This window comes from Astatotilapia calliptera, chromosome 7 (genome assembly GCF_900246225.1).
Source record: "Astatotilapia calliptera chromosome 7, fAstCal1.2, whole genome shotgun sequence".
Taxonomy (NCBI): domain Eukaryota; kingdom Metazoa; phylum Chordata; class Actinopteri; order Cichliformes; family Cichlidae; genus Astatotilapia; species Astatotilapia calliptera.
This window is the reverse complement of record NC_039308.1, coordinates 8,762,180-8,786,159: the sequence shown is the minus strand read 5'-3', so window position 1 is coordinate 8,786,159 and position 23,980 is coordinate 8,762,180. Positions and strand designations below refer to the sequence as shown.

Below are 23,980 nucleotides of genomic sequence, written 5' to 3'. Positions count from 1 at the left end.
TTAGGTGCACCAGGTCTGTCCAGCGTCCTCCCCCGCCACCTGATCCAACTCACCACCAGGTGGTGATCAGTTGACAGCTCAGCCCCTCTCTTTATCCGAGTGTCCAGAACATATGGTCGCAGGTCTGCTGATACGATTACAAAATCGATCATCGACCTACGGCATAGAGCGTCCTGGTGCCACGTGCACTTATGGACACTCTTATGTTCGAACAGGGTGTTCATTATGGCCAAACTGTGATTAGCACAGAAGTCCAATAACAGAGCACCGCTCGGGTTCAGATCAGGGAGGCCGTTCCTCCCAATCACGCCCCTCCAGGTCTCGCTGTCGTTACCCACGTGAGCATTGAAGTCTCCCAGCAGGACAACAGAGTCTCCAGGTGGAGCACGTGTATTAAAACAATTTTAACTTTCCATTGTCTCTAAGTGCTTGCTCATAGGGGATGATCTGATTGTTGAGGTTTTCTCTGTATTATTGTAAGGTCTTTAGCTTAGAATATAAAGCATATTGAGGAACTGTTGTTGTGATTTGTTGCTATAAAAATAAAATTTAAATTAATTAAATTTAGCTAATACAGCTAACATGTATGTACACCACCAGTCAAAAGTTTGGACACACCTTCTCATTTAATGGTTTTTCTTTTTTTTTTTTTTACTACTTTCTACATTGTAGATACATACTGAAGACATCAAATATATGAAGCAAGTTGTATGAAATTATACAGCAAAGAAAAAATTGATAAATAACTAAATATGTATTTTCTTTTAGATTGCTCAAAGTAGCCACCCTTTGTTTTGTTGATGGCGCTGCAAACCATTGGCCTTCTCTCAGTGAGCTTCATAATGACAGGTGTGTCTTGTCAGAGTTTATTTGTGGAATTACTAGCTTTCTTAATAGGGTTGCGACCATTAGTTGTGTTGTGCAGAAGTCAGGTTGCTAACAGCTGACAGCCCTATTTGACAACTGTTGGAAATCATATTATAGCAAGAACCAAACAGCTAAGTAAAGAGAAATGACACTCCATCACTACTTTAAGAACTGAAGGTCATTCAATACGGAAAATTGCTAAAACTTTGAATATGCCCCCAAGTGCAGTCACGAAAACCATCGAGTGATTTGAAAAAAAAAACAAACTGGCTCACATGAACACTCCCCCAGGAAAGGAAGACCAAGAGTCACCTCTTCTGCTGATGATAAATTCAGTGGAGTCACCAGCCTCAGAAATTGCAAGTTAAAAGCATCTCAGATTAGAGCCCATATAAATGCCACACAGAGTTCCAGTAGCAGACACATCTCTACATCAACTGTTCAGAGGAGACTGGGGAATCAGGCCTTTATGGTCAAATAGCTGCTAAGAAACCACTACTAAGAAAAGCAACAAGTAGAAGAGATTTGTTTGGGCCAAATTTGAGATCTTTGGTTCCACACTTTGTGTAAGATAGAAAAGGTGAGAAAATAGTCTCTATATGCATGGTTCCCACCATGAAGCATGGAGGAGGAGGTGTGATGGTGTGGGGCATGCCCTGCTGGTGACACTGTTGGGGATTTAATTTTTATGTACAAAACTGAAGGCACACTGAACAAGCATGGCTACCACAGGATCCTGCAGCAACATGCCATCCCATCCGGTTTTGCATTTAGTTGGACCACCATTTACTTTTCAACAGGGCAATGACCCCAAACACACCTCCAGACTGTATAAGGGCTATATGACCAAGAAGAAGAGTGATGGAGTGCTGTGCCAGATGACTAAACCCAATCAAGATGGTTTAGGATGGACTGCAGAGTGAAGGGAAAAGGCCCAGCAAGCAAAGGGTGGCTATTTTGAAGAGTCTAAAATATATGTTTTGAGTTATTTCACACTTTGTTTATTACATAATTCCATGTGTTTAATTCATAGTGTTGATGCCTTCAGTGAGAATCTACAATGTAAAGAGTCCTGAAAATAAAGAAAAACCATTAAATGAAAAAGTGTGTCGAAATGTTTGACTGGTAGCATATATTACTCGGTCTCTTCTCATATTCATTATTGTTTGATTACATGGTCTCAATGCTTTAAAACCATTGCAGGCTCTATATAACTATGAAAACCTTTGAATAAAACGCTTTTGTTGTAACATTATCACCATTGTTAATTTTTTTTCAAAGGCACCTTATACTTCTTTTTTTTTTTTTGTTGAGTACATGAATTACCACATTGTTTGGAATATTTTACCCAATATACCTTCTTTGGCACTTAGTCATTACTATTGTTTTTTTGTTTTATTTTTGGTCAGTCTACATTTTTGTGGTTTCCTGTGTTTCACTTTATTTCTGCCATTGCTGAATGAACTCCACTCTACCTTTTTTAAAAATAGATGATTTCCATCTTGCTTGAATTGTGCTAATTAAAAACTGGTTTTGTGACTTTGTAGCTACCTTCCCTGGTTCGAAGTTTTCTACAAGCTGCTTAATATCCTTGCAGATTACACTGTCAAAGGACAGGTGAGAAATGACACACGATTCATCTTGAAATTGGATTTCTTCACCTCAGTTAGGAATTCATTGGCCAGTCTCTTCATTAGCCAATACATGCATGTTAGATCTTCTGTCCATTTTACTTTTAGCATCAGATACGGTCATTGTTTATTGGCCCTGGCTTGCTGGGGCTTTCAAATGTAGCTGCAGTTTTGGGACTTTTTCTGAGACTCTAGCTACACCATAACAGGTTATCGGTTCAGGCTGTGCTATTTGTATTTATTCGCATGAGGACATGCTATCCATGCATTTAGCGTGTTCTGATTAATTTTTTTATTAATTATTTTCATTTATTTATTTTTTTAGGAAAGCCAGTGGCAAGAGCTCCTGTTGCTACTGTATACGCTGCCCATCCCTGAACCTTGTGTCCCCATTCACCTTGGTGTGGTGAGTCTGACTCAACACATCACATCCAACTAAACTCGTAATTACACTGGAAAACACATATTACCTTTCCTTCATACAGAGGAAGTAATGGAATAATGGAATCACCCATACAAAATCCTGAAACAAGTTTAATTTTTAGCTTTAAAGTGTGACGCTCTCCTGGATTACTACACTAGATGTTATTATGAATCATCATGCAGGGAATGCTGCTTAGATTTTCTACATTCTTTATTCACACTGTGAAGCACTCAGACACTTGTTGTCTGTCTCTCTCTCTAGCATTCCTATTTCATTGTGCCTGACACAAAGGAACTTCCCAGCATACCTGAGAATGTGAGTGTTTACTTTTCCTTTATGCTGAAAACATTAAAGTCAAATCTCAAAGCTGCTTTACATTTTGTCAAACAGAAGCCCACCGTTTTGACAGCTGACTCGTATCTCAACTATGACTTTGAAATGAGAGACTTTAGACAGGTTTTTGAGTGCACATGAATATGTGCTTATGTATTTTTTTCTTATGGACATAAACATCTTTTGACTTTTGAGGTCATCCCATGCTATGTGTGTAGATAGACCTACTGAATGGTAAAGTTCCACCCATAGACACAGTAATATCTGCTGTACATTAACAGGGTTACTGCAAATAAATAGTTGACGTACTCTTCTGTAAGAGCAGAAATATAGAAGTGCTCTAGGCTGTCAGGATCAAAAATTATAATGAATAAAAATAGCTTCAGATATTTGATCCTGTAAACCCAAAGTCTCACCTCTTGACAGCTTATGTCAAAATAACTACCCAACATGAAAGAATTTGAATTTCATTGATCACTGGGACATAAAACTAAATGTATAGACTCAAACTGTTTTTTGTTTTTTTTGGGTTTTTTTAAAAGGTTGCTGACTTTGCACTAGATTAAGTTATTACTTGGCAGTTAACTGTTACACATTATTACTGTTACCAATTTCTCCCATAGGTCCTGAGTGTTGTGTTTCTGGGAAAGACAAGTTTTTGGTCACATCGAAGCAGTACCTTCGGTCTTCAAGCCAATTTAAAAAGTCATCAACTATGTCCCGCTTGTAATGAAAATGACAAAAAAAAAATCATTGGATTAGATTGTTTCTAGTCCAGATCAGCTACTGTAACTTCGATTGGGAGTGCTATAGGGAGTGCATAAATAATGTGCCAAAACATATGTACATTGTGCAGTTAACATGACTGCCATATTGCACTGCATTTATCAAATGAAATGCACAATATGGAGTTTCACAGGTTGACATTGTGATTCTCACTGGTCTTTACTGTCACAACTAACTCTTGTTTTTTCTCTTATTTTGTTTGATCCTTGCAGAGAAACCTAACAGAGTACTTTGTAGCAGTAGATGTCAATAACATGCTTCATCTGTACGCTAGTATGCTTTATGAACGTCGAATCCTCATCTGCTGTAGCAAACTTAGCACTGTAAGTAGAGTCCACTTCCTCTTTCTTCTCTCTGTTAATGCTCTGCCAGTTTGATAAGATAAGATAACCTTTATTAGTCCCACACGTGGGAAATTTGAAATTTGTTGGGCCTTGAATATTTCAGTAATTTGTCAATTTGTTAATGACCATGAAGAGATTTTCTTTAAACTGTCATTTTGAAACAATTCCCTTAAAGTGGCCACAGATATCATTTCACCCCATATTTAGAACACTGGTAGTAAACAGGCAAGTGTTGTTACTGAACGATGGAAAATAATGTGCTATATGATCAAATGCAAAAGCCAATGAAGATCTCTTTGGTTTTATTTTGTTTATTTCACTTTCAGTTTTGCTTTTTTGTTTCCCTTTGACATCCAGCCACCTTTAATGTAGCTGTAATATAGATTTTGACATTTTTCCATTTGTTTTCCTATTTTTAATTTTCAACCACATCCCTGTTGTTCCAACTACCTGAATGAAAGATATAGGTAGCTATCAAGGAAAACAAAATCACTATTCTCCTTTGCTCCACCTCCGAAAATGTTTCCACCCAACCCAGTTCTGAATTAACTGTTTGTTTGTTTTAAATTCTTTGTACAATAAATTGAACATATTTAAAGACCCTATACCAAATTTTAATCTCGTAGTTTTACAGTCCCTCAAAGTAGAGAGTGGTGGTTTAAGTGAGTATTTGAGCATTTTTTAACCCTCAAATAGACAGAACAAGAACTTAATCTTTCTTGACTGTTTTTACAATTCAGAGGTATCCTATTTATCACTGGATAAAAAGTGTAGTAAACAGTGGACAGGTTGTGAATTCATCTTTATAAAAATAAACCTAATTGTCCATTGAGGACATATGAAACCACATTGACCAAAACAATTAACTTGGAGATTACAGCCTGAGTCTTTAATATGTCTCTATATTATAGGTCTGAAAATTTCAAGGCTTCAGTCTGAAGTTCTGAAGACTTGAACTGTATTTTCACAGTTGCTGTCTGAATGTAAAACGGATTGATACTGTACCCTAGGGCAGTGGTTCCCAAACTTTTTTTGCTGGGCCCCCCTTTGTTTTACAAGAAAAATGTTGCGCCCCCCCCCCCCCCCCCCCCCGCACACACACACACACACATCCTCCAACCACACACACCCATATTTTGCTCCATTGCGGTTTATTCTACACCTCAAACATTTAGTAAACAATTAAGCAAATACAAGTAATCTGCAATAAATTACAGGTAGTAAGAAAATAAACTACTAACTTTTTTACGCTGCGTCCGCACCTACACGGGTATTTTTGAAAATGCAGCTGTTTCGTCCACACGTAAACGGCGTTTTTAATCACCGAAAACTGAGATTTTTTTAAAACTCCTCTTTTGCGTTTACGTGTGGACGAGGAATACAGAGCTGGTCACGCAACGTCAAAGGTTTGTGCCTTTTTTCATGTCAGCTGTGCTCCACGTTATTGTTTACATGAGATGAATTGCAGAATGGCAGATAGAGACAAAATACTGTTAATCTGACTGTCTGCAGGTTTTACACGCTTACATACACACACAGTTACTGTCCCTCCATTTAGAAAGGCAGAGGCGTCACGATGTGCTTATTTTACGTGTAGTTGTTTTTTCCTGTGTAATAATATTCAACATTGCTGTCAATACATTTTTCAAAAAATGCCTCTCTGTGCAAAATGGGTTTAAAAACATCAAAAAATGTGGGATACTGTTTGTCCGTGATTTAGACAGGGGGAACAAATCGTGGTAGGATCAGCGTGATATTATTTGTATCCCGCTGTAACTTTTCTGTATAAAGAGCTAACCTCTCCAAAATGTCAGGAGTAGTTAGTCATTGCAAGAAGTGTTTGTGAACTAAAAATCAAGAATGTGGGATACTGTTTGTCCGTGATTTGGAGAGCCCAGCTCCCGATGCAGGGGAAACCAATTCTGCAGGGGAGACCTACCTCAGCACTTGTGCAGGTGAAACCAAAGAGAAGATATGCTTCACCATATTTTCTAGTCTTTGGGTCGGAAGGAAGTTGGTTTGCTTCACCTCCCGCTTTGCGTTTGTGTGGGAGCCCCGTGCTAGCAGTGTCCAAGCATTGTTTTTTTTTGTTTTTTTTCCCCTTTTCATACCCCCCCCCCCCCCACAATGGCTCTGCGCCCCCCTAGGGGGCGGGCCCCACACTTTGGGAAGGTCTGCCCTAGGGTATCGTCTTCACAGCGCACTCATCCTAGACCCTATTCTATCTTTCTGGAAGTTAATGGGACCATAGTTTAATTTTGTGTTGGTTACTTCCCATCTAGACCAGCACTTTGGTCTATATGGTCACTTTGGAATCAGTTTTTCTGGTGCAGTTTGCATATTGTCTAAAAAACAAAACATCTCTTTGGGTGTTCACAGTTAACAGCTTGTGTCCATGGGTCTGCAGCCATGTTATTTCCAATGCACTGGCAACATGTTTACATCCCTGTCTTGCCTCAGCATCTGTTAGACTACTGTTGGTGAGTGTACTGGGCATCATCTACACTCCAGATTCTCTACATGGTAAAACACATGGTGCCAAGGCACACTCAAATGCGATCTGCAGAATATAATTTATATGTAAAGTATAGTTCATATTTCAATAAGACACCTTCATGTTTTTGGTCTGACTCCTTTTTTTTAATCGATTAATTAATTTCCTCAATGTTTACCTTTTGTCTTGATAAATTTGAATGATCTTGCAATCAGCAAAATAATTGCAGCATCTCTTGCACACTGTTTCTGGAGTTGAATGAGAAAAAATATCTTAATAGGTTGTGGAAGTGCCTGCCAACTAGACTGAAAACCAGTGTTAAGATTACACAACCAAGCTATTAGCTCATTTATAGCTATGTGTGGCTTTTTTCCCCCCCAGTGCCCCGATGCCTTACCTCATTGGAGTCCACTCCAGCCTAATGGAGGTAGGTGTGTTCAACTGGCATTTAGTAGAAAAAGTTAATTGTTTTCAGTCATTCTTTCTCTGGTATGAACTAGTTGTTTGAACGTTTGGCGTCTATACAGAAATCTTTGTGTATTTTGACACTTGGTATTATGCCATGTCTTCTCTCTACTGCATGTAGAAAGTTCGAGGGATGGCTCTGGATGATGTGGTGGTCCTTAATGTAGATACAAACATGCTTGAAAGCCCCTATGATGACCTCCAAAGCCTTCCCAATGATGTGGTAAGGAACTATAGGACTGCTATCCTGTTGAGAAACAGTTTTATAAAAATTGAGCAACCATTCCAGGTTGAAAGTGTTTTCTAATAACTAAATTTTATACCTTAAGGTTTCTGCTTTGAAAAGTCGACTGAAGAAGGTTTCAGCAACAACAGGAGACTGTGTGGCTCGAGCCTTCCTCAAGAGTCAGGCAGCTCTGTTCAGCAGCTACAGGAGTGCGCTGCAGATTGAGTCGGTCAGTGCACGAACTAGATCACACCCATGAATGGAGCAAAGATATAATATGTGAAGCACTCAAACTGCTGCAATCTAAACTGTTAGTTTAAGTAACAGGACCATTCAAGTAAGGTCAATGTTCAAGGTATTTCTTGCACGTATTAAATCAAATGAAAGCCGTTGCTTACCAAACTGGACGGTGCACTGCAAATTGCAGTCAGCATGTCTGCTTTGGGTGTGAGGCAGGAAGTGCTGATCTGTTGAAGCCATCATCTATTGTGCTCTATTACCACAATTCACTGTGGCTACAAGTAGATAAAGTGCAGTCTCCATTTTAACCCAGTGGACTGAGGAATATGAACATGTGGTACTCATGATAATTATTTAAAAAAAAAATGAGGCGGAAGAACGAAAGTCCTCATCATCATAGACAGTATAGAAGTTTGATATAAAATATAATTGTTTTATAGTGTCTATGGTCATCATTTACCTAACTTTAACTTCAGATTTTATTTTTCTTTTATTTTTTGTCAAGATGTTATACAAGCTTGTACACATTATATACATCTTATATGTGATTAGATTTCTCCAAGCATATTAAAATATGCAAAACGTCATACGAACACAAGAACAGAAAGCAAAAAAAAAAAAAAAGGGAGGGGTGCTGTGACTAAATCAAATAATAATAAATATCAAATCTTTTCAACTTAGTCACAGCATCTAGCAAGAAGGGAAAAGAAAACCAAGATCTCAGTTTGCTGGGGGATAGGTTAAGAGTAGGGGTGCAACGATATTCGTATCGATATTGAACCGTTCGATACAGTGCTTTCGGTTCGGTACGCATATGTATCGAACAATACAACATTTGTAATTTCTTTTATCAATTTTCCTTCTGACGATGCTGTCTGTGTTGAGCGCTCAGTGAATCTGTGTTCGACTACTCCGCCTAGGCTGCACTGTCGAGCGCAGATCCACTGAGCGCTCAACACAGACAGCATAGTCAGAAGGAAGAGCACAGGGCAAGCTAGCGAGACAGAAGTTAAGCTCTACTTGCAACAGGCAAATTGAACCTCATTCAGATCTGGCGTTTGGAATTATTTTGGTTTTCATGTGACGTATGACCCTGAAGGTAAGCGAGTCATGGACTAAAGTAAAACAGTATGTTGGATGTGCCATGCAATGCTCAATTACATTGGTGTGAACTAGTGTGTTAGCGCAGTTAGCTCGTTAACGTGTTGGCCGTCTAGCCCCATGCATGGAGTGATCGGCGGTAGCTCGTTAACGGAGATTTGCCGTGTTGTGGCGTTAAGGTCATTTCAACGAGATTAACCTGAAAGCACTAGTGGGAACACAACGAATATGACTGCACATTTACGCCGACATCATCCTAGTGCAAAGACAAGTGGAAGCAGACAAAAAAAAGCAAGCATGCTACTAACTTTAGCCGAGTCATTTAGACAGCTGTTAGCACATGATTCTCCTTATGCTGCTGAGAATATAGCCCAGAAGAAGCGGATAGTATAGCTTTTATTTTGGAAAGAGCCATTTCTCTGTAATAAACTCTCTTTTCCAAAGATGAGTGATTCCTCAATCAGATACAGGGCTTGCAATATCGCTAGCCCGACGTCCTGGAGCTAGCGATTTTTTTTCAGTCGGGCTACCAAAATCTTTCTCTTCCCTGCCCGTCGGGCTATTGTAGGAAAAATAAATGTCAATGCTTTTGCATTCTTTCAGAAATGTAGCTGGGTAATTATGTCATTGGCATCGGTGAGCCACTGTCAATATGTGACATATTGAAGTTGCGTTTGAATTTGCGCTTGTTTTTTTGCTTTCACTTTGCAATCGTGCGAACTGTGTATAGAGAGCGACAGCACTGATCTGTGAGTGATGATAATTTGTGCACCAATTCCTCTGACATCGTCTTATTAATCGTTAGCTTACTATGCAAACATGACAAGTGAAATCTCCCGCAGCTTACACATGTGAGAGGTTGATCGCGCAGAGAATCGCTCAGCTTATGTGAGTGAGCGTGTAAAAGCATTTCAGTTCTGCTGAGCCAAATAAGACAGGTCAGGGTGAAGAAGTGACAGCCAAAGAAAAGCTTACCACAAAACGGAGAAGTTATGACAAATCAGACTATAAGGCAAAAAGAAAGTGCAGCTTTATGGTTTCATGGACAAAATAATTTCTGTGGCTGCGATATGATGAGCTAAATAACCAGGGCTGCACATAAGTGGTCCGCAGGTGCGCATTCGCTGTCAAAATAAAAAACACGCACAAGGGTTAGGGTTAAATTTAAAAACTGTACTTTTGAGTTAAAATATATATTTATAATTTTAATAAATGACAAATTAAAAATGCATGAACATTTTTTTTGTATCGAAAAAATATCGAACCGTGACACCAAAGTATCGAACCGAACCGAACCGAACCGTGAATTTTGTGTATCGTTGCACCCCTAGTTAAGAGGTGTCATTGTAACTCCAAATATGGCAATTAGAGGGTCTTTTCTGATCTGGATTTCAAAAAGTCCTGAAAGTACAGAAAAGAAATCACTCCAGAATCTGTGCAAACTTGGATAGAAGAAAAACATATGACTTAGGTTACAATGTGAGGTTTGACATCTGTCACACTGATCTAGAACTGAAGGAAAGATTTTAGATAAATGGGAATTTGGAAAATTGACTGTTTAAAACTTCAAACTGTACAAGCCATAACATAGCACATGGTGTACTTGAAAGTATGGCGAGAATCATGTTATCCCACCATGATTCAAACACTTCAGCACCTAATTGACGCTCCCACGCAGTTTGGATTTTACTTGATGAGTCAGATTCAGTCGCCATAAGTGTATGATATATATTAGATAGAGTTAATTTCTGATTAGGCCTAAGAACCAGAAGGTCAACACATGGTGGGTCAGCAGGGAGAATTTGGAAAATTTGGAAACAGTGATGAAATACAGTGTCTAATTTAAAAGCAGAGAAACAAGTGAGAAGGAGGCAGGTTAAATTTTGGGGACAACTCTGAAAAGCTAAGAAAGACATTCTCTTTGTGAAGGGCTTGCATGGTTTTTATGCCTCTTTTATGCCAGATCAAGTAAGCGGCATAGGTGGTGGCAGGGGGAAATGACGATTTCTTAACAACAGTATTCTGCTAGAGGAAGATATGAATTTATAATGAGATCTAAACTGAGACCAAATCTTAAGTGTAGAGAGCACTATGGGATTTAAAGTAACAGAAGATTTAGAAGAAGTTTAATAATAGATAAGAGAGGTGGGTGAAAAAGGTGGGAAAATTGAATTTCAAGTTTACACCAAATCAGATCTGGTGAATTTAGGCAGTAAGTGAATTTACGTTTAAGTATGTGAAGACCAGTAATACATCAAAAATTTTGGTAGGGAAAGATCCCCATTAGAGGTGAACTTTTGCAATCCGGTTGTTCAGTCTGACGTCACTAGCCGTGTCTGGGTCTAAACTCCGCTGCAGGTCCATATATCAAACGATCACTATGGCATTACTGAGAGTTGAAAAACTGTCTAAAGTCTTTCATCTTTAATAAAATGATCAGCGTTCTGCTCTACCAGGTGTAACAATTGAGTTTAACATCCAGGCATCCATGAAAACGGAATTTATGACATTTAACGGAGTTAGAAGTTAGCAGGGAGTTAGCTCGCTAGCTTCTATCTAAATACAATATAGCATGTCCTGACTGCGGGGTTTTGGAAACAAATTAAAACGTACAGCTCTGCTATCACTTCCAGCATAAATGAAGACAGAAAACTAAACAGCAGTGACGTTTGTAGGGTTACTGAAGTTGGGCTAGCTGGTATATAATGATGTGCTACGTGACCGCTAGCGACACAGCTATGTTAGCATAATATAAACAAGCTAACTTTTTTTCCACTCGATAAAAATTAATGTGAGTGTTCTCGGTGGTCAGGAACAAATGTAATCGCATGGCAGGATGCTGTAAAAGGACCAAACTTCAGCCAGGAGAACAACTGAGATAATCCATCCACAATACGAGGTTAGTCATTCATATACTGCTGCATGGGCTGGGCTGTAGTTACATCGTAAGGTTTTAAAAACTGAGCTTAAATAAATGATTAGCGGTAATAAAAGCCGAGGGAGGTCAACAGTGATCACTGACTGTTTTAGGAGCTTTTTGAGATCAAATAGAAGAAAATACATAACATTAAACATGTTAACAACACAAAAGCCATATTAAACGCAGACTACTTTAGACCCGGAAGTAGGATTCGTCGCGTCATCACTAAACAACCGGATAGAGAGAGCCCTTCCACAGAAAAGAAGAAACCATCTGGTCTGAGGACTTAAAAAACTGTTTGGACAGAAATAGGGGAATACTATTTCCCCTGACATAAAAAGAGAAACCTGGGTAGCACATTCATTTTGATAACATTAGTCCTGCCTATTGGTGACAAAGGGATAGCAGGGGGCTCTAATTTTCAGAAAACTGTGAAGGCAAAGTACGTGTAGTATTAATTCCAAGCATTTAAACCCTGAGGGGCTGAGCTCGAAAGGAATGTCAGATGTCAGTCACCATAGGATGGACTAAATTTGGTTTCTTTGCTCCTTTATGTAAGACACTACTTTATAACTGCAGTGATGTGAAAAAGAAAACAATGTGATTATGGCATCATGTGAAACTTTTTTTTTCCACATCCCTGAGTTATACACTATTATAAAGTACTGTGACAGTTGGTATTTTTTTCTGCATTTTAGGAAGAACGTATAACATTTAATGAAGAAACCTTTCTAAACCATCGGTCGAGTGCCATGAGACAGTTCCTTCAGAATGCCATTCAGCTGCAGTTATTCAAACAGGTATTTATATGCTTACACCCCTCACTGTGTCTCTGTGCCTAACACTAAACATTAGCCTACTAACCTTTACCTGTACTGGCACAATGTCTTCACTGTGAAAGTGTAAAGATAAAATAAAAATAAATACATTTTACTATAAAAGGCCACACGCACACACACAAGCTTCCTTTTGCTGGCTCATGTGTTTTGGTTTGACCTGCAGTTCATTGACGGCCGCTTAGACCTGCTGAACTCAGGCGAAGGTTTTAGTGACATCTTTGAGGAGGAGATCAACATGAGTGAATATGCAGGTCAGTATTCACACTGGAATACTATTTATGCTCTGTAATAGGATATGAAATTTCCTCATCTAGTATCCAGTATTCCACCTGCTTGATGCTGTGTATTTTTGTTTCACCCCCACAGGCAGTGACAAAACCTACCACCAGTGGTTGTTCACTGTAAAGGTAAGCACATCTGAATACTAAGATTAGTTTCTTAACCAAGTTGTATCCATAAAATCAAAGGGGTTAAGAGGGTAATCCCTCAACCTGCACTGCACTCTGCAGCTGTAGATATTATTGAAACATGTAAACATATGTCATCTCAATTATCTTGTTTTGTTAGAAGGAAAAAGAAGCATTCAGGAAGTTTTTAAATTATATATTTTACTTACAGTCAAAAGCATATAAATCAAGAGTAAAATTTTACCCATCTGTTGACAACAGCTGTTTGCTAAGATAGAAATCATGGAAATTTTGAAAATTCAGCATCTAATGGAATTAATTTTAAAAATAAATGGCTCCAGAGGGTTGAACATGTAGGTTTTTTTGGCAATTGTATCAATTTTTGAAATATTGTTTCAGTTATCTGCTATGCTGTTAGGTCATGGTCTCACACACCAGCACAAATCTCTGTCGAAACGTGTGAAAAACACTATATATATCCCATGATTCAATAACTTGCATAGCCACTTTTAGCAGTAACTTGAAATAATTGTTTTCTGTATAAATTTTTCAGCCTCTCTCTTTTGGAATTTGTGCCCATTTCTTTGTGCAACATTCCAGGTTTTATTTACACAGAGTGCTTTAGTCAGGTTGAGGCCTGGACTTTGACTAGTGCAGCAACTTCATTCTTTCCTTTTACAGTCATGCCGTTGTAGATTTGGTGGTGTACTTGGGATCATTGTCATATTGGATAACCAAGTTTTCAAGTCAGTTCACTTTTATTTATATAGCATCAATTCACGACACCAGTGGCCTCAAGGTGTTTTATATTATAAGGCAAAGACCCTACAATAATACAGAGAAAACTGAGAGAAACTCAACAATTAGAACCCTCCCCCTCGAGCAAGCACTTTGGTGACAGTGGGAAAGAAAAACTCCCCTTTAACAGGAAGAGATCTTCAGCAGAACCAGGCTCAGGGAGGGGTGGCCATCTGCCAAGACCACTTGGGGGTGAGATGATGAAGACAGGACAGAGACATGCTGTGGAAGAGAGCCGGAGATTAATAATACTTAATGATTAAATGCGGATGTGTATAAACACATCGTGTTGTCTGATTCTGCAAATAGACAATGTTATGTTGCATTCACTCCTTTATTCGACTCACTTTGTTCTATGTGTTTCAGTGCTTTATATAATTGTAGGTGCTAATATATAAAAATAAAAATACAACAGGTATAATAAGTATTGAACACATCACCAATTTTCTAAATAAATATATTTCTAAAGATGCTGTTGGCATAAAATTCTCACCAGATGTTGGTAGCTATCCATTCAATCCACACATGCAAAGAAATCAAATCATAGATTATTACACAATGTCCATAAATTGTGTAATAATACGAAATAACGCAGGGAAAAAGAACCAAGCAGGTGACGAAAGGGAGGTGAAAACAAAATCATGACACCAGCTGAAATTCATCAGTAGTTAAAAACCTGCCACTTAGTGCAAAATAATATCAGCTGTTTTTGTCCTAACTGATGGGTTATAAAAAAAGATGTCTCATTACCAAGGTGTCACACAAGAAACATCTCATATGAGAACAAAATTGAATGTTTTTGCCATAATACACACCATATTTTGAAGTCAAAAGGTTGATGATGGATGTGGGAACATCATGGCATGGGACTGTTTTTCATTATGGCACACTTCATATAATTTAAGGAAGGATAAATGAAACAAATGACTGGTTCATTCTTGATTAAAAATCAGCTGCATATACCAAGATAACGAAATACCAATATACCAATACCATATACCAAGATGAAATTAAGGTGGACGTTTCAGCAAGACAATGGTCCCAAACACAGCCAAGGAAATTCTCAATTGGTTTCAGAGAAAGAAAACAAGGCTGCTAGAATGGCCCAACCAATTACCTGACCAATTGAAAATCTATGGAAAGAACGAAAGAAAGAAAGAAAATTGGTGACGTTTCAATAGTTATTTCATATCACCAGTTATTTCCATGAGTAACATTTTTAAGAGGCTTTAACAGGTTTCTTGTATGTGGGGTATCACATAATGCAGAATGACACTGATAACACTCTGAATAAAAGATTAAAAATTGTTGCAAACTGGGAAAGACACCATTTCCCTTGTTTTTTCCATGTTGGTTAAATCACTGCTAACAAAATGGTAAATGGATTAGTACCTATATAGCACTTTTCTACTCTATTTGAGGAGTCAAAGTGCTTTCTTACCATAAGACTCATTCACCCGTACTTTCATATAAGCAAATTATTTTCTGTTCCTAAGTACTTTTAACCTAACATTCATACACTCAAGTGTGCATCAGGGGAATCTGATTTTTTGATATCTTGCCCAAGGATACTTCAACATGCAGACCACAGGTGCCTGGGATTGAACCATTGACCTTCAGATTAGTAGACACCCGCCTCTCCTTTTTGAGACAGAAACTTTGATGGGCTAATGTTAATTTAATGTTTCAACTGGTTTTAAGGATTTTGATTGGAGTTTGAGAACTTTGATGATACTGGTTCAACTAAAAATTAATCGTAATATATATAAATATATAACAATTTTGTTTGTTTTGCAGAAAGGTGGTGGAGCCATCTTCAACACAGTGAAGACCAAAGCAAACCCAGCTATGAAGACAGTTTATAAATTTGTGAGCACTTTAGTGACTTTTGAAATTTCTTCCATGTATCAGCTGTTAATATTAATCCCCTGTGTTACAATATGAGCTAACATGGTGATCAACCATATCAGCAACAAACCTTGTGTGTTACAAAGCTATATTGTTTCAAGGTTTAATTAACAGAGCTCCTCTGAAAAGTATAAAGGATCTGTGAGCATGAGGTGTCGACGTGGGTGATACTCTGCACCTTTATTCTTATTTACGTAGTTTCACTGTGTAGATGAGACTTGCCTCAACTTTCCTTTGAAATGTAAGAATCATAAGAAGATGTAAATACATTCACAATGGCAATGACCTATGTGTGCTTATGTGCTCAACAGGCCAAGGACCATGCAAAAATGAGGATCAGAGAAGTCAAGAGTCGGTTGAAGCAAAAGGTATTGATTTGTTTTCCTGCTCTGAATCATTTGGGAGTTTTAATCATGAATTATAATGATGGCTTCCCTAATCTGTCATTTTTGACCCTATGGCCTTCCAGCCACAGCATGCAGCCTCTGTCCTTCTTTTCCTTCTCTGCCATCACTACTTTCACCTTTGTTAACTTTTCTTTTTCCTGTGTCCCCCCCCACCACTGCAGGAGCAAGCAGAGAATGGACTCTCCACTGAGGGGTCAGCAGTGACTGATGATGACAGCACAGCAGGATTTTCCACCTCCACTGGTGCAGCTAGAAGCAACAGGTCACTGCAAAACTGGGAAGACAGTCGGCCAGTCACTATGCACTTGGGACAGGTGGGCAAAAAGGATGTGACAATGTAAAAACGCTAAAAACGTTTCATATGAAACACTTATGTCATAGCACACCTGAAATGCTATGTCAAAGGGGGATTTAAATGTGGTGTGTTAAAATAGCATTATTCTGTTTGTAGCATTATGTTTGATTGCATCTCCCAGTTCAAAAATATGAGACTGATATTGTATATTGTAATTATTTAAATTTGGAAAAAAAAAGATTAAAATGTGCTCGCAAAGCACTATCTATATATTTACGTTCCAGAGTAGATAAGCTGACGTGTGTAATTATTTTTTTAAACTATATACAATCATGGGCTGTATTATTAGGTACACCTGTACAGCTATTCATTGCAAATATCTAAGAAACAGCTTATGGGTGGCAAAGTGGTTCATTTACAAATTGGAAGGTTGTTTGAATGATGGAATCAGGGATCTACTAAGGATTGCCTCTGATGGATCCATTAGTCTGAGTCTGTATGTGAATGTTTGAAATCACTTGGGCACAGGAAAAAAAAGTCCTGTGAAGTATGGAGTTGTATAGAAGAGAGGGCAATGGACTAACCAGATTGATTAACTCAAAGTGAAAGGAAGTCTGAAGAGCAGAGAAGAAGTGTACTGGTCCCAGTTTTCAAGAATTCAGTTCAGTTTCAGTTTTATTTATATAGGGCAAAATCACAACAGCAGTTGCCTTAAGGTGCTTTACATTGTACGTTAAAGACCCTACAATAATACAGAGAAAAAACAGAAAATCCCAATAATCAGATGACCCCCCTGTGAGCAAGAACTTTGGTCAGTGAGGAAAAAATGTAAAGGGAGAAAGGTAGGACAAGGACACATTGTGGAAGATAGCCAGAGATTAATAGTAACTAATATTAAATACAGAGTGGTATATAAATACACAGTGACTGGAAAACATGACATAAAACAGAACAAAGGTAATGGGCGGAGCTGTAGTAACTATAGAGTGGAAAAGATAATGAGCTATGAGCTAAAGCTATTGGAAAGAGTTGTTCCGCGAAACAGCGAGGCCGCGAAAGGTGAACCACGTTATAGCGAGGGACCACTGTATATATGCACACACATACATACATATATATATATACACACATACACAGTGGCTTGCAAAAGTATTTGGCCCCCTTGAACTTTTCCACATTTTGTCACATTACAGCCACAAACATGAATCAATTTTAATTGGAATTCCACGTGAAAGACAAATACAAAGTGGTGTACACGTGAGAAGTGGAACGAAAATCATACATAATTCCAAACATTTTTTACAAATAAATAACTGAAAAGTGGGGTGTGCGTATTTACTCAGCCCCCTGAGTCAATACTTTGTAGAACCACCTTTTGCTGCAATTACAGCTGCCAGTCTTTTAGGGTCTGTCTCTACCAGCTTTGCACATCTAGCGACTGAAATTCTTGCCCATTCTTCTTTGCAAATCAGCTCCAGCTCAGTCAGATTAGATGGACAGCGTTTGTGAACAGCAGTTTTCAGATCTTGCCACAGATTCTCGATTGGATTTAGACACCAGACAGGTCAGGGATAAAGGTATTGAGAAATTTAAAGCAGGCTTAGGCTACAAAAAGATTTCCCAAGCCTTGAACATCCCACGGAGCACTGTTCAAGCGATCATTCAGAAATGGAAGGAGTATGGCACAACTGTAAACCTACCAAGACAAGGCCGTCCACCTAAACTCACAGGCCGAACAAGGAGAGCGCTGATCAGAAATGCAGCCAAGAGGCCCATGGTGACTCTGGACAAGCTGCAGAGATCTACAGCTCAGGTGGGGGAATCTGTCCATAGGACAACTATTAGTCGTGCACTGCACAAAGTTGGCCTTTATGGAAGAGTGGCAAGAAGACGGCCATTGTTAACAGAAAACCATAAGAAGTCCCGTTTGCAGTTTGCCACAAGCCATGTGGGGGACACAGCAAACATGTGGATGAAGGTGCTCTGGTCAGATGAGACCAAAATGCAAAACGCTATGTGTGGCGGAAAACTAACACTGCACATCACTCTGAACACACCACTGTCAAATATGGTGTGGCAGCATCATGCTCTGGGGGTGCTTCTCTTCAGCAGGGACAGGGAAGCTGGTCAGAGTTGATGGGGAAAATAGATGGAGCCAAATACAGGGCAATCTTGGAAGAAAATCTCTTGGAGTCTGCAAAAGACTTGAGACTGGGGCGTAGGTTCACCTTCCAGCAGGACAACGACCCTAAACATAAAGCCAGGGCAACAATGGAATGGTTTAAAACAAAACATATCCATGTGTTAGAACGGCCCAGTCAAAGTCCAGATCTAAATCCAATCGAGAATCTGTGGCAAGATCTGAAAACTGCTGTTCACGAACGCTGTCCATCTAATCTGACTGAGCTGGAGCTGTTTTGCAAAGAAGAATGGGCAAGGATTTATGTCTCTAGATGTGCAAAGCTGGTAGAGACAGACCCTAAAAGACTCGCAGCTGTAATTGCAGCAAAAGGTGGTTCTACAAAGTATTGACTCAGGGGGCTGAGTAGTTACGCACACTCCACTTTTCAGTTATTTATTTGTAAAAAATGTTTGGAATCATGTAGGATTTTCGTTACACTTCTCATGTACACTACTTTGTATTGGTCTTTCAGGTGGAATTCCAATAAAATTGATTCATGTTTGTGGCTGTAATGTGACAAAATGTGGAAAAGTTCAAGGGGGCCAAATACTTTTGCAAGCCACTGTATATATACACAATATATGTATAACAATCTATATCTATCTTTCTTTAGATAGTGGTACATTATTTGTATTTCTGACATTAAAATTTCTCCTTTCTCTCCTATTTCGTCATGTCCACAGGCTCGGCCACCAGTGCTGTTGAAAAGACCAAGCAGCAATCTGAGTCTGGAAAGCAGCATTGACCAGTAAGCATACTTTATTTATAAACAGCAAATTCCACTGTTTTTGAGTTTGTTCAGTCAAGAGATAAGGTTAATGTTCCCTTGTTGGAAAAGGCAGTGGATAAATTGTGGGCCTAAAGGATTCAAAAAACATGGGGGTTTCTTTAACCTTGTTAATATCTACAATCAACATACCTGGACACTTCTAAGTTCATCATATTAAAATGGGTCTCCATATATAATCCACATATAAACTGATAATATAATCTCAGCATCCACCTGCCACGACCGGTGGGGGTAAATGGAGATAGACGAGACAAAAGACATGCTGTGAAAGAGAGCCAGACATTAATAATAACTCATAACTAAGGGTGGGTTCAAGGCCTCCTGATCCAACCCTAACTATAAGCTTTGTCAAAACAGAAAAGTCTTAAATCTAATGTTAAAAGTAGAGAGTGTCTGTGTCCCTAATCCAAGCTGGGAGCTGGTTCCACAGAAGAAGGACCTGCAACCGGAAGGCTCTCCCTCCCATTCTACTTTTAAATATCCTAAGAGCCACAGGTAAACCTTCAGCCTGAGAACGAAGTGCTCTATTGGGATAATAGGGTACCATGAGGTCTTTAAGTTAACAGGATATTTCTAATTTTAGAGAGATTACACAAATTGAAGAAAGCAGTCCTACATATTTGTCTAACATGGCGCATTGAACAACATATCCTGGTCAAAAGCGACTCGACTAAGAGTATAATTGGAATGTTTGTTTGGTACCACTGAAAGATATTGATGATGGTGAAACAGTTGTTCTGTACTGCTGTACTGAGTTAGACACAAATCAGACTCCCTTCAATTGCCTCTTGGTGCATCACTCACAATTCAGACAAATCAATACATTTTGTGATGGGCGTTGGTGCAGCCCTTTAGCCCCTATGTCTGAAATAAACTGTTTTAAACCACCTTTCTTCTGATTGGCTACACTGTGTAAACAGATATTTTGAACATTAGGTGGAAGGGACTTCTGTGATGCCTATATAAGTACATCCCCCATTTTTGACATCATAAAGATGGAGCAATAGGACAGAAGCTGTGTGCACCATTACAGGAACAAGATTTGCATCATTGGAAATGAGAAAAAATTAAGGATTTACTTGAAGGAGTGCCAAAAATTTGGATTATTTTCTTTTTCAACAAACTCTTTGCCCATTCAAATCAATAATCAACTAGAAAACTTCTAATTCTAATTCTTCTAATTTCTCTTCTTAATGTGCCTCTTGCTTTCTGCCCCCTGTGTAATGAACTGTGTATTTTCTGTTGTCTTTCCTCTTGTCACTGTAGCCCTGTCCGTCCTACTCGTCACTACACAGTCTTTCTGTCTGAGGATTCGTCTGGAGATGAGCTCCAATACGACAATGAGTCCATCTCTGGGTTTCCTGACAGCTTTTTCTTCTCGGTCCCTTTTGAGTGGTCGCCTCTGTATGCATTTCCCTGATTGACTTTGCACTGTTTGGTTCATCAACAAGCCTTTCTTATTCCTTTTCTCTTTCAGTAATTGTGGGCATGTCTGTGCATAGCTACTTTTAAAGCTGTACATTTGGATAGGTTCTTGGATAGGGACATTTGTACAATTAGTACGATTAGGGAAACAAAACGATGTTATGTTGTTGGTACGGGCTTATGAAACCTGGGATCTAAAGTAAGTTCAACATACCCAGGATATCTTTCAATTATTGGGGTGGAAAATTGGTGACAAGGATAAGTGGTCATATGTTGTTGAGGGTTGTTATCAACTCAAGGGTGAAAGGGGTGGTGTGGGAAGCATCTGACCAATCACAAATGGGTGTTCCACAGATCATATGACTTCTCTTCCATAGAAAATTATCCCTGTGAGTGCAACCTACTCCAGAGATGTTATCTAATGGTGGTTAAATATCTCTAAAGAAATGAAATGTATACCAGTAAAATGCATTACGGTTGTAAAAAACAAACAAACAAAAAAACTTGTAAGTATACAGATCTTCAGACTTGGGAGAAAGTCAGGGTAACAATATGGAAACTTCACAAACAAATTTCCCAACCAACTAGGAAAATAAATCCAAGAGCCTTCTTAATCTAAGGTGACGATGCTGTGCTTATCACTGTACAGTGATAAGCACAGCTCTTCTTTTACTTCTATGTTAACATGTCTTTTTAGTACTGTAGATGCTTTTTTTAGTACTATTATACTCCGTTGATCCATCTATCCATCCATCCAATTTGTAATGATTACCTGGATCAGCTGTTTAACCAGAGATGGCCTGACCTTCCTCTCCCCAATCCTCTACTCCAGGCTTTTTAGAGACAGTGAAGTGTTCAAAGCCATGCAAGTTTAAGCATCCAGGGACCAAAACAGGTTAAAATGAAAAAGCAGAGACGAAAAAAACAGCAGACCCCTATTGTTCCAGCCACAGATCAGTTGGTGGGCCTATGGTAGGACTGGCCTATGTGACTCATTCAGGCTGAGCCTGGGCAGGCTCCATAGGTTAAGGCACCAGGTGCTCTCAAGTGAGCCCCTCCCCTATGCCTGACTCTAGGGTGGGGTCCCCATAATTATGGTCTGGGTCAGGGGTCTGCAACCTTTAACACCCAAAGAGCCATTTGGACCCGGTTTCCACGCAAAAGAAAACACTGGGAGCCGCAAATACTTTTTGACATCTAAAATGAAGATAACACTGTATATATTGTTTTTTACCTTTATGCTTTGTGTGAACAACTAAGGTGTGTTGCTTATGAAATCCATGAAGTGCTACAGAGAAAATTACATTTTATTAATGTAATTAACACATTTTGAACTCTTAAAGCAATATAACAAAAGGAAAGACACCCAGCTGAACTAAAAGAATCCAGCAAACAAAAACTGTGAGCCGCCACCCTTATATCGCCTTTGGGATTTTGGAGCCTTGACCTGACTTTTAAAAAATAATTGGAAAAAAAAGCACTATGCTGCTAAAAGATGAAAAATAGAGATTTGCAAAATTCTGCCTAAATATGTATTTTACCTGGTTAATGTGTGTGGAGGGCGTGGTCTGCAGCGCCGCTGCAGGGGAGGCGGACGCACCTGAGCGGGACCCGCAATCACGCCACGCCGCCTTTACGTCTGTGCTATCTATGCTGTTGTTGGTATGTGTCGGGCTGTGAGCTGCAAAGCTACAGCCGGCTGTATGCGTACAGCAACCGTGTGTGAAAAGTGGTCAATAAAGAGATGCTGAAAAGCGTGTTCATGGAGACATCGTCGGGTCTGCCGTGGTATGTTTACAATGGGACTTCTGCTCCTGAACCTCTGCGCACAGCGTCTGCAGATCTGGGCTGTACGAAGTCACTTTCATCTTTACGCAGGACTGTAAGCTGTCATCTGTGAGGCATGAGTGGTGTTTGTTTTTAACATAGTTCACGGTGGCGAATAGCTGCTGACATAATGTGGATCCGAAGATCCATAACTGGCCTACCTGGGGTTGAAAGTCTCGATAAATGCACGGCGTTTCGGCGAGCATACCGGCTTCCGCCAGTGTGACGCTTATTTTGAGCGATGAAAAAATAATAGAGTACAATTTTTTTTTAATATTTCAATATCACAATAATCTTCCAATTTAGAACTACAAGTTAAAAATGAACTAACATAAAGAAAATACACTTCAGCTAAATACTTCTAATTTATTTTCCCAAACCACGCGGAGCCGCACTAAAAGGACTAAAGAGCCGCATGCGGCTCTGGAGCCGCGGGTTGCCGACCCCTGGTCTGAGTAATATTTATGGATTTCGTTGTTATAGGGGTTTATTATAGGGTTTGTTTGTTTTTTAAATCACACTTAGTCTGGCCCCTTACCCAGTACTAATTTGCCTTGGGAGCCTTGACTAGGGGCAAATTGCCCCTGACAACATGGCTCCTGGGATCCCTCCAAAACAATGAGGTGGCCATTCATGGAGGGGCAATTTAAGAGTGGTGGCTGTGATAGAGGTAGAGCAGTGCATCTACTGAAATAAACAAAAAAAATTTGTATATGATTAATTTCTATTAATATCTGATTTGTACCATGATTCTTTGAACCAGTATGATGAAGTTCTCCAACTCTGCCTGTCTAAGTCAAAAACATTGAAGGGCAAATGTTCCAAACTTAAATTCATTTTAAAGTCATTGGCTGAAAAGGTAGAGCAGGTCATCTACTGATTTGGAGGTCCGTTGTTTTATCCCAGACTCCTGCTTGTATGCATGTCGAAGTATCCTTTGACAAGATATGTGTTCATCGGCGTGTGAATCTTGCATAGAAAGCACTTAGATATAGAAAAAATGCTTGTATGAATGTGTATGTGAATGGTGAATGAGAAATGCTGTCATAAGCGCTAGAAAAATAGAGTAGAAAAGTGCATATAACATCCATTGTGAGGAAGAATTTATAATAACAGGTTTATCTCTTTTCCTGCAGGCCACAGCCGTACCACACACTAAAAGAGGTTGAGTTGATAGAAAGTCATGATACTGGTTTTGGGCCACCAGAAAGTCATACTGCCCCCCCTAGCCCAGTCAATGAGAAGTTCTCCAATCTCAACTTGCTTGGTGA

The 23,980-nt window shown here is 39.2% G+C and overlaps 1 protein-coding gene across 2 annotated transcripts in view; it reads left to right on the top strand.

Moving 5' to 3' along the window:
• Nucleotides 1-23,980, top strand: part of dennd1a (DENN/MADD domain containing 1A) — a 37,723-nt gene that overhangs the window by 13,580 nt on the left and 163 nt on the right. Inside the window, exons 6-22 of one of the 2 annotated variants that reach the window (XM_026172884.1) lie at nucleotides 2,415-2,484; nucleotides 2,824-2,904; nucleotides 3,184-3,237; nucleotides 4,254-4,364; nucleotides 6,765-6,865; nucleotides 7,261-7,306; nucleotides 7,466-7,567; nucleotides 7,674-7,799; nucleotides 12,530-12,631; nucleotides 12,834-12,921; nucleotides 13,037-13,077; nucleotides 15,673-15,744; nucleotides 16,095-16,151; nucleotides 16,352-16,504; nucleotides 19,351-19,415; nucleotides 20,724-20,861; nucleotides 23,846-23,980. The exon at nucleotides 23,846-23,980 is cut by the window's right edge and continues 163 nt beyond it. In XM_026172884.1, coding sequence (XP_026028669.1) covers nucleotides 2,415-2,484; nucleotides 2,824-2,904; nucleotides 3,184-3,237; nucleotides 4,254-4,364; nucleotides 6,765-6,865; nucleotides 7,261-7,306; nucleotides 7,466-7,567; nucleotides 7,674-7,799; nucleotides 12,530-12,631; nucleotides 12,834-12,921; nucleotides 13,037-13,077; nucleotides 15,673-15,744; nucleotides 16,095-16,151; nucleotides 16,352-16,504; nucleotides 19,351-19,415; nucleotides 20,724-20,861; nucleotides 23,846-23,980 — 1,542 coding nt within the window. The remainder of the gene's footprint in view (nucleotides 1-2,414; nucleotides 2,485-2,823; nucleotides 2,905-3,183; nucleotides 3,238-4,253; nucleotides 4,365-6,764; nucleotides 6,866-7,260; nucleotides 7,307-7,465; nucleotides 7,568-7,673; nucleotides 7,800-12,529; nucleotides 12,632-12,833; nucleotides 12,922-13,036; nucleotides 13,078-15,672; nucleotides 15,745-16,094; nucleotides 16,152-16,351; nucleotides 16,505-19,350; nucleotides 19,416-20,723; nucleotides 20,862-23,845) is intronic. The other variant, XM_026172885.1, reaches the window with a different exon arrangement.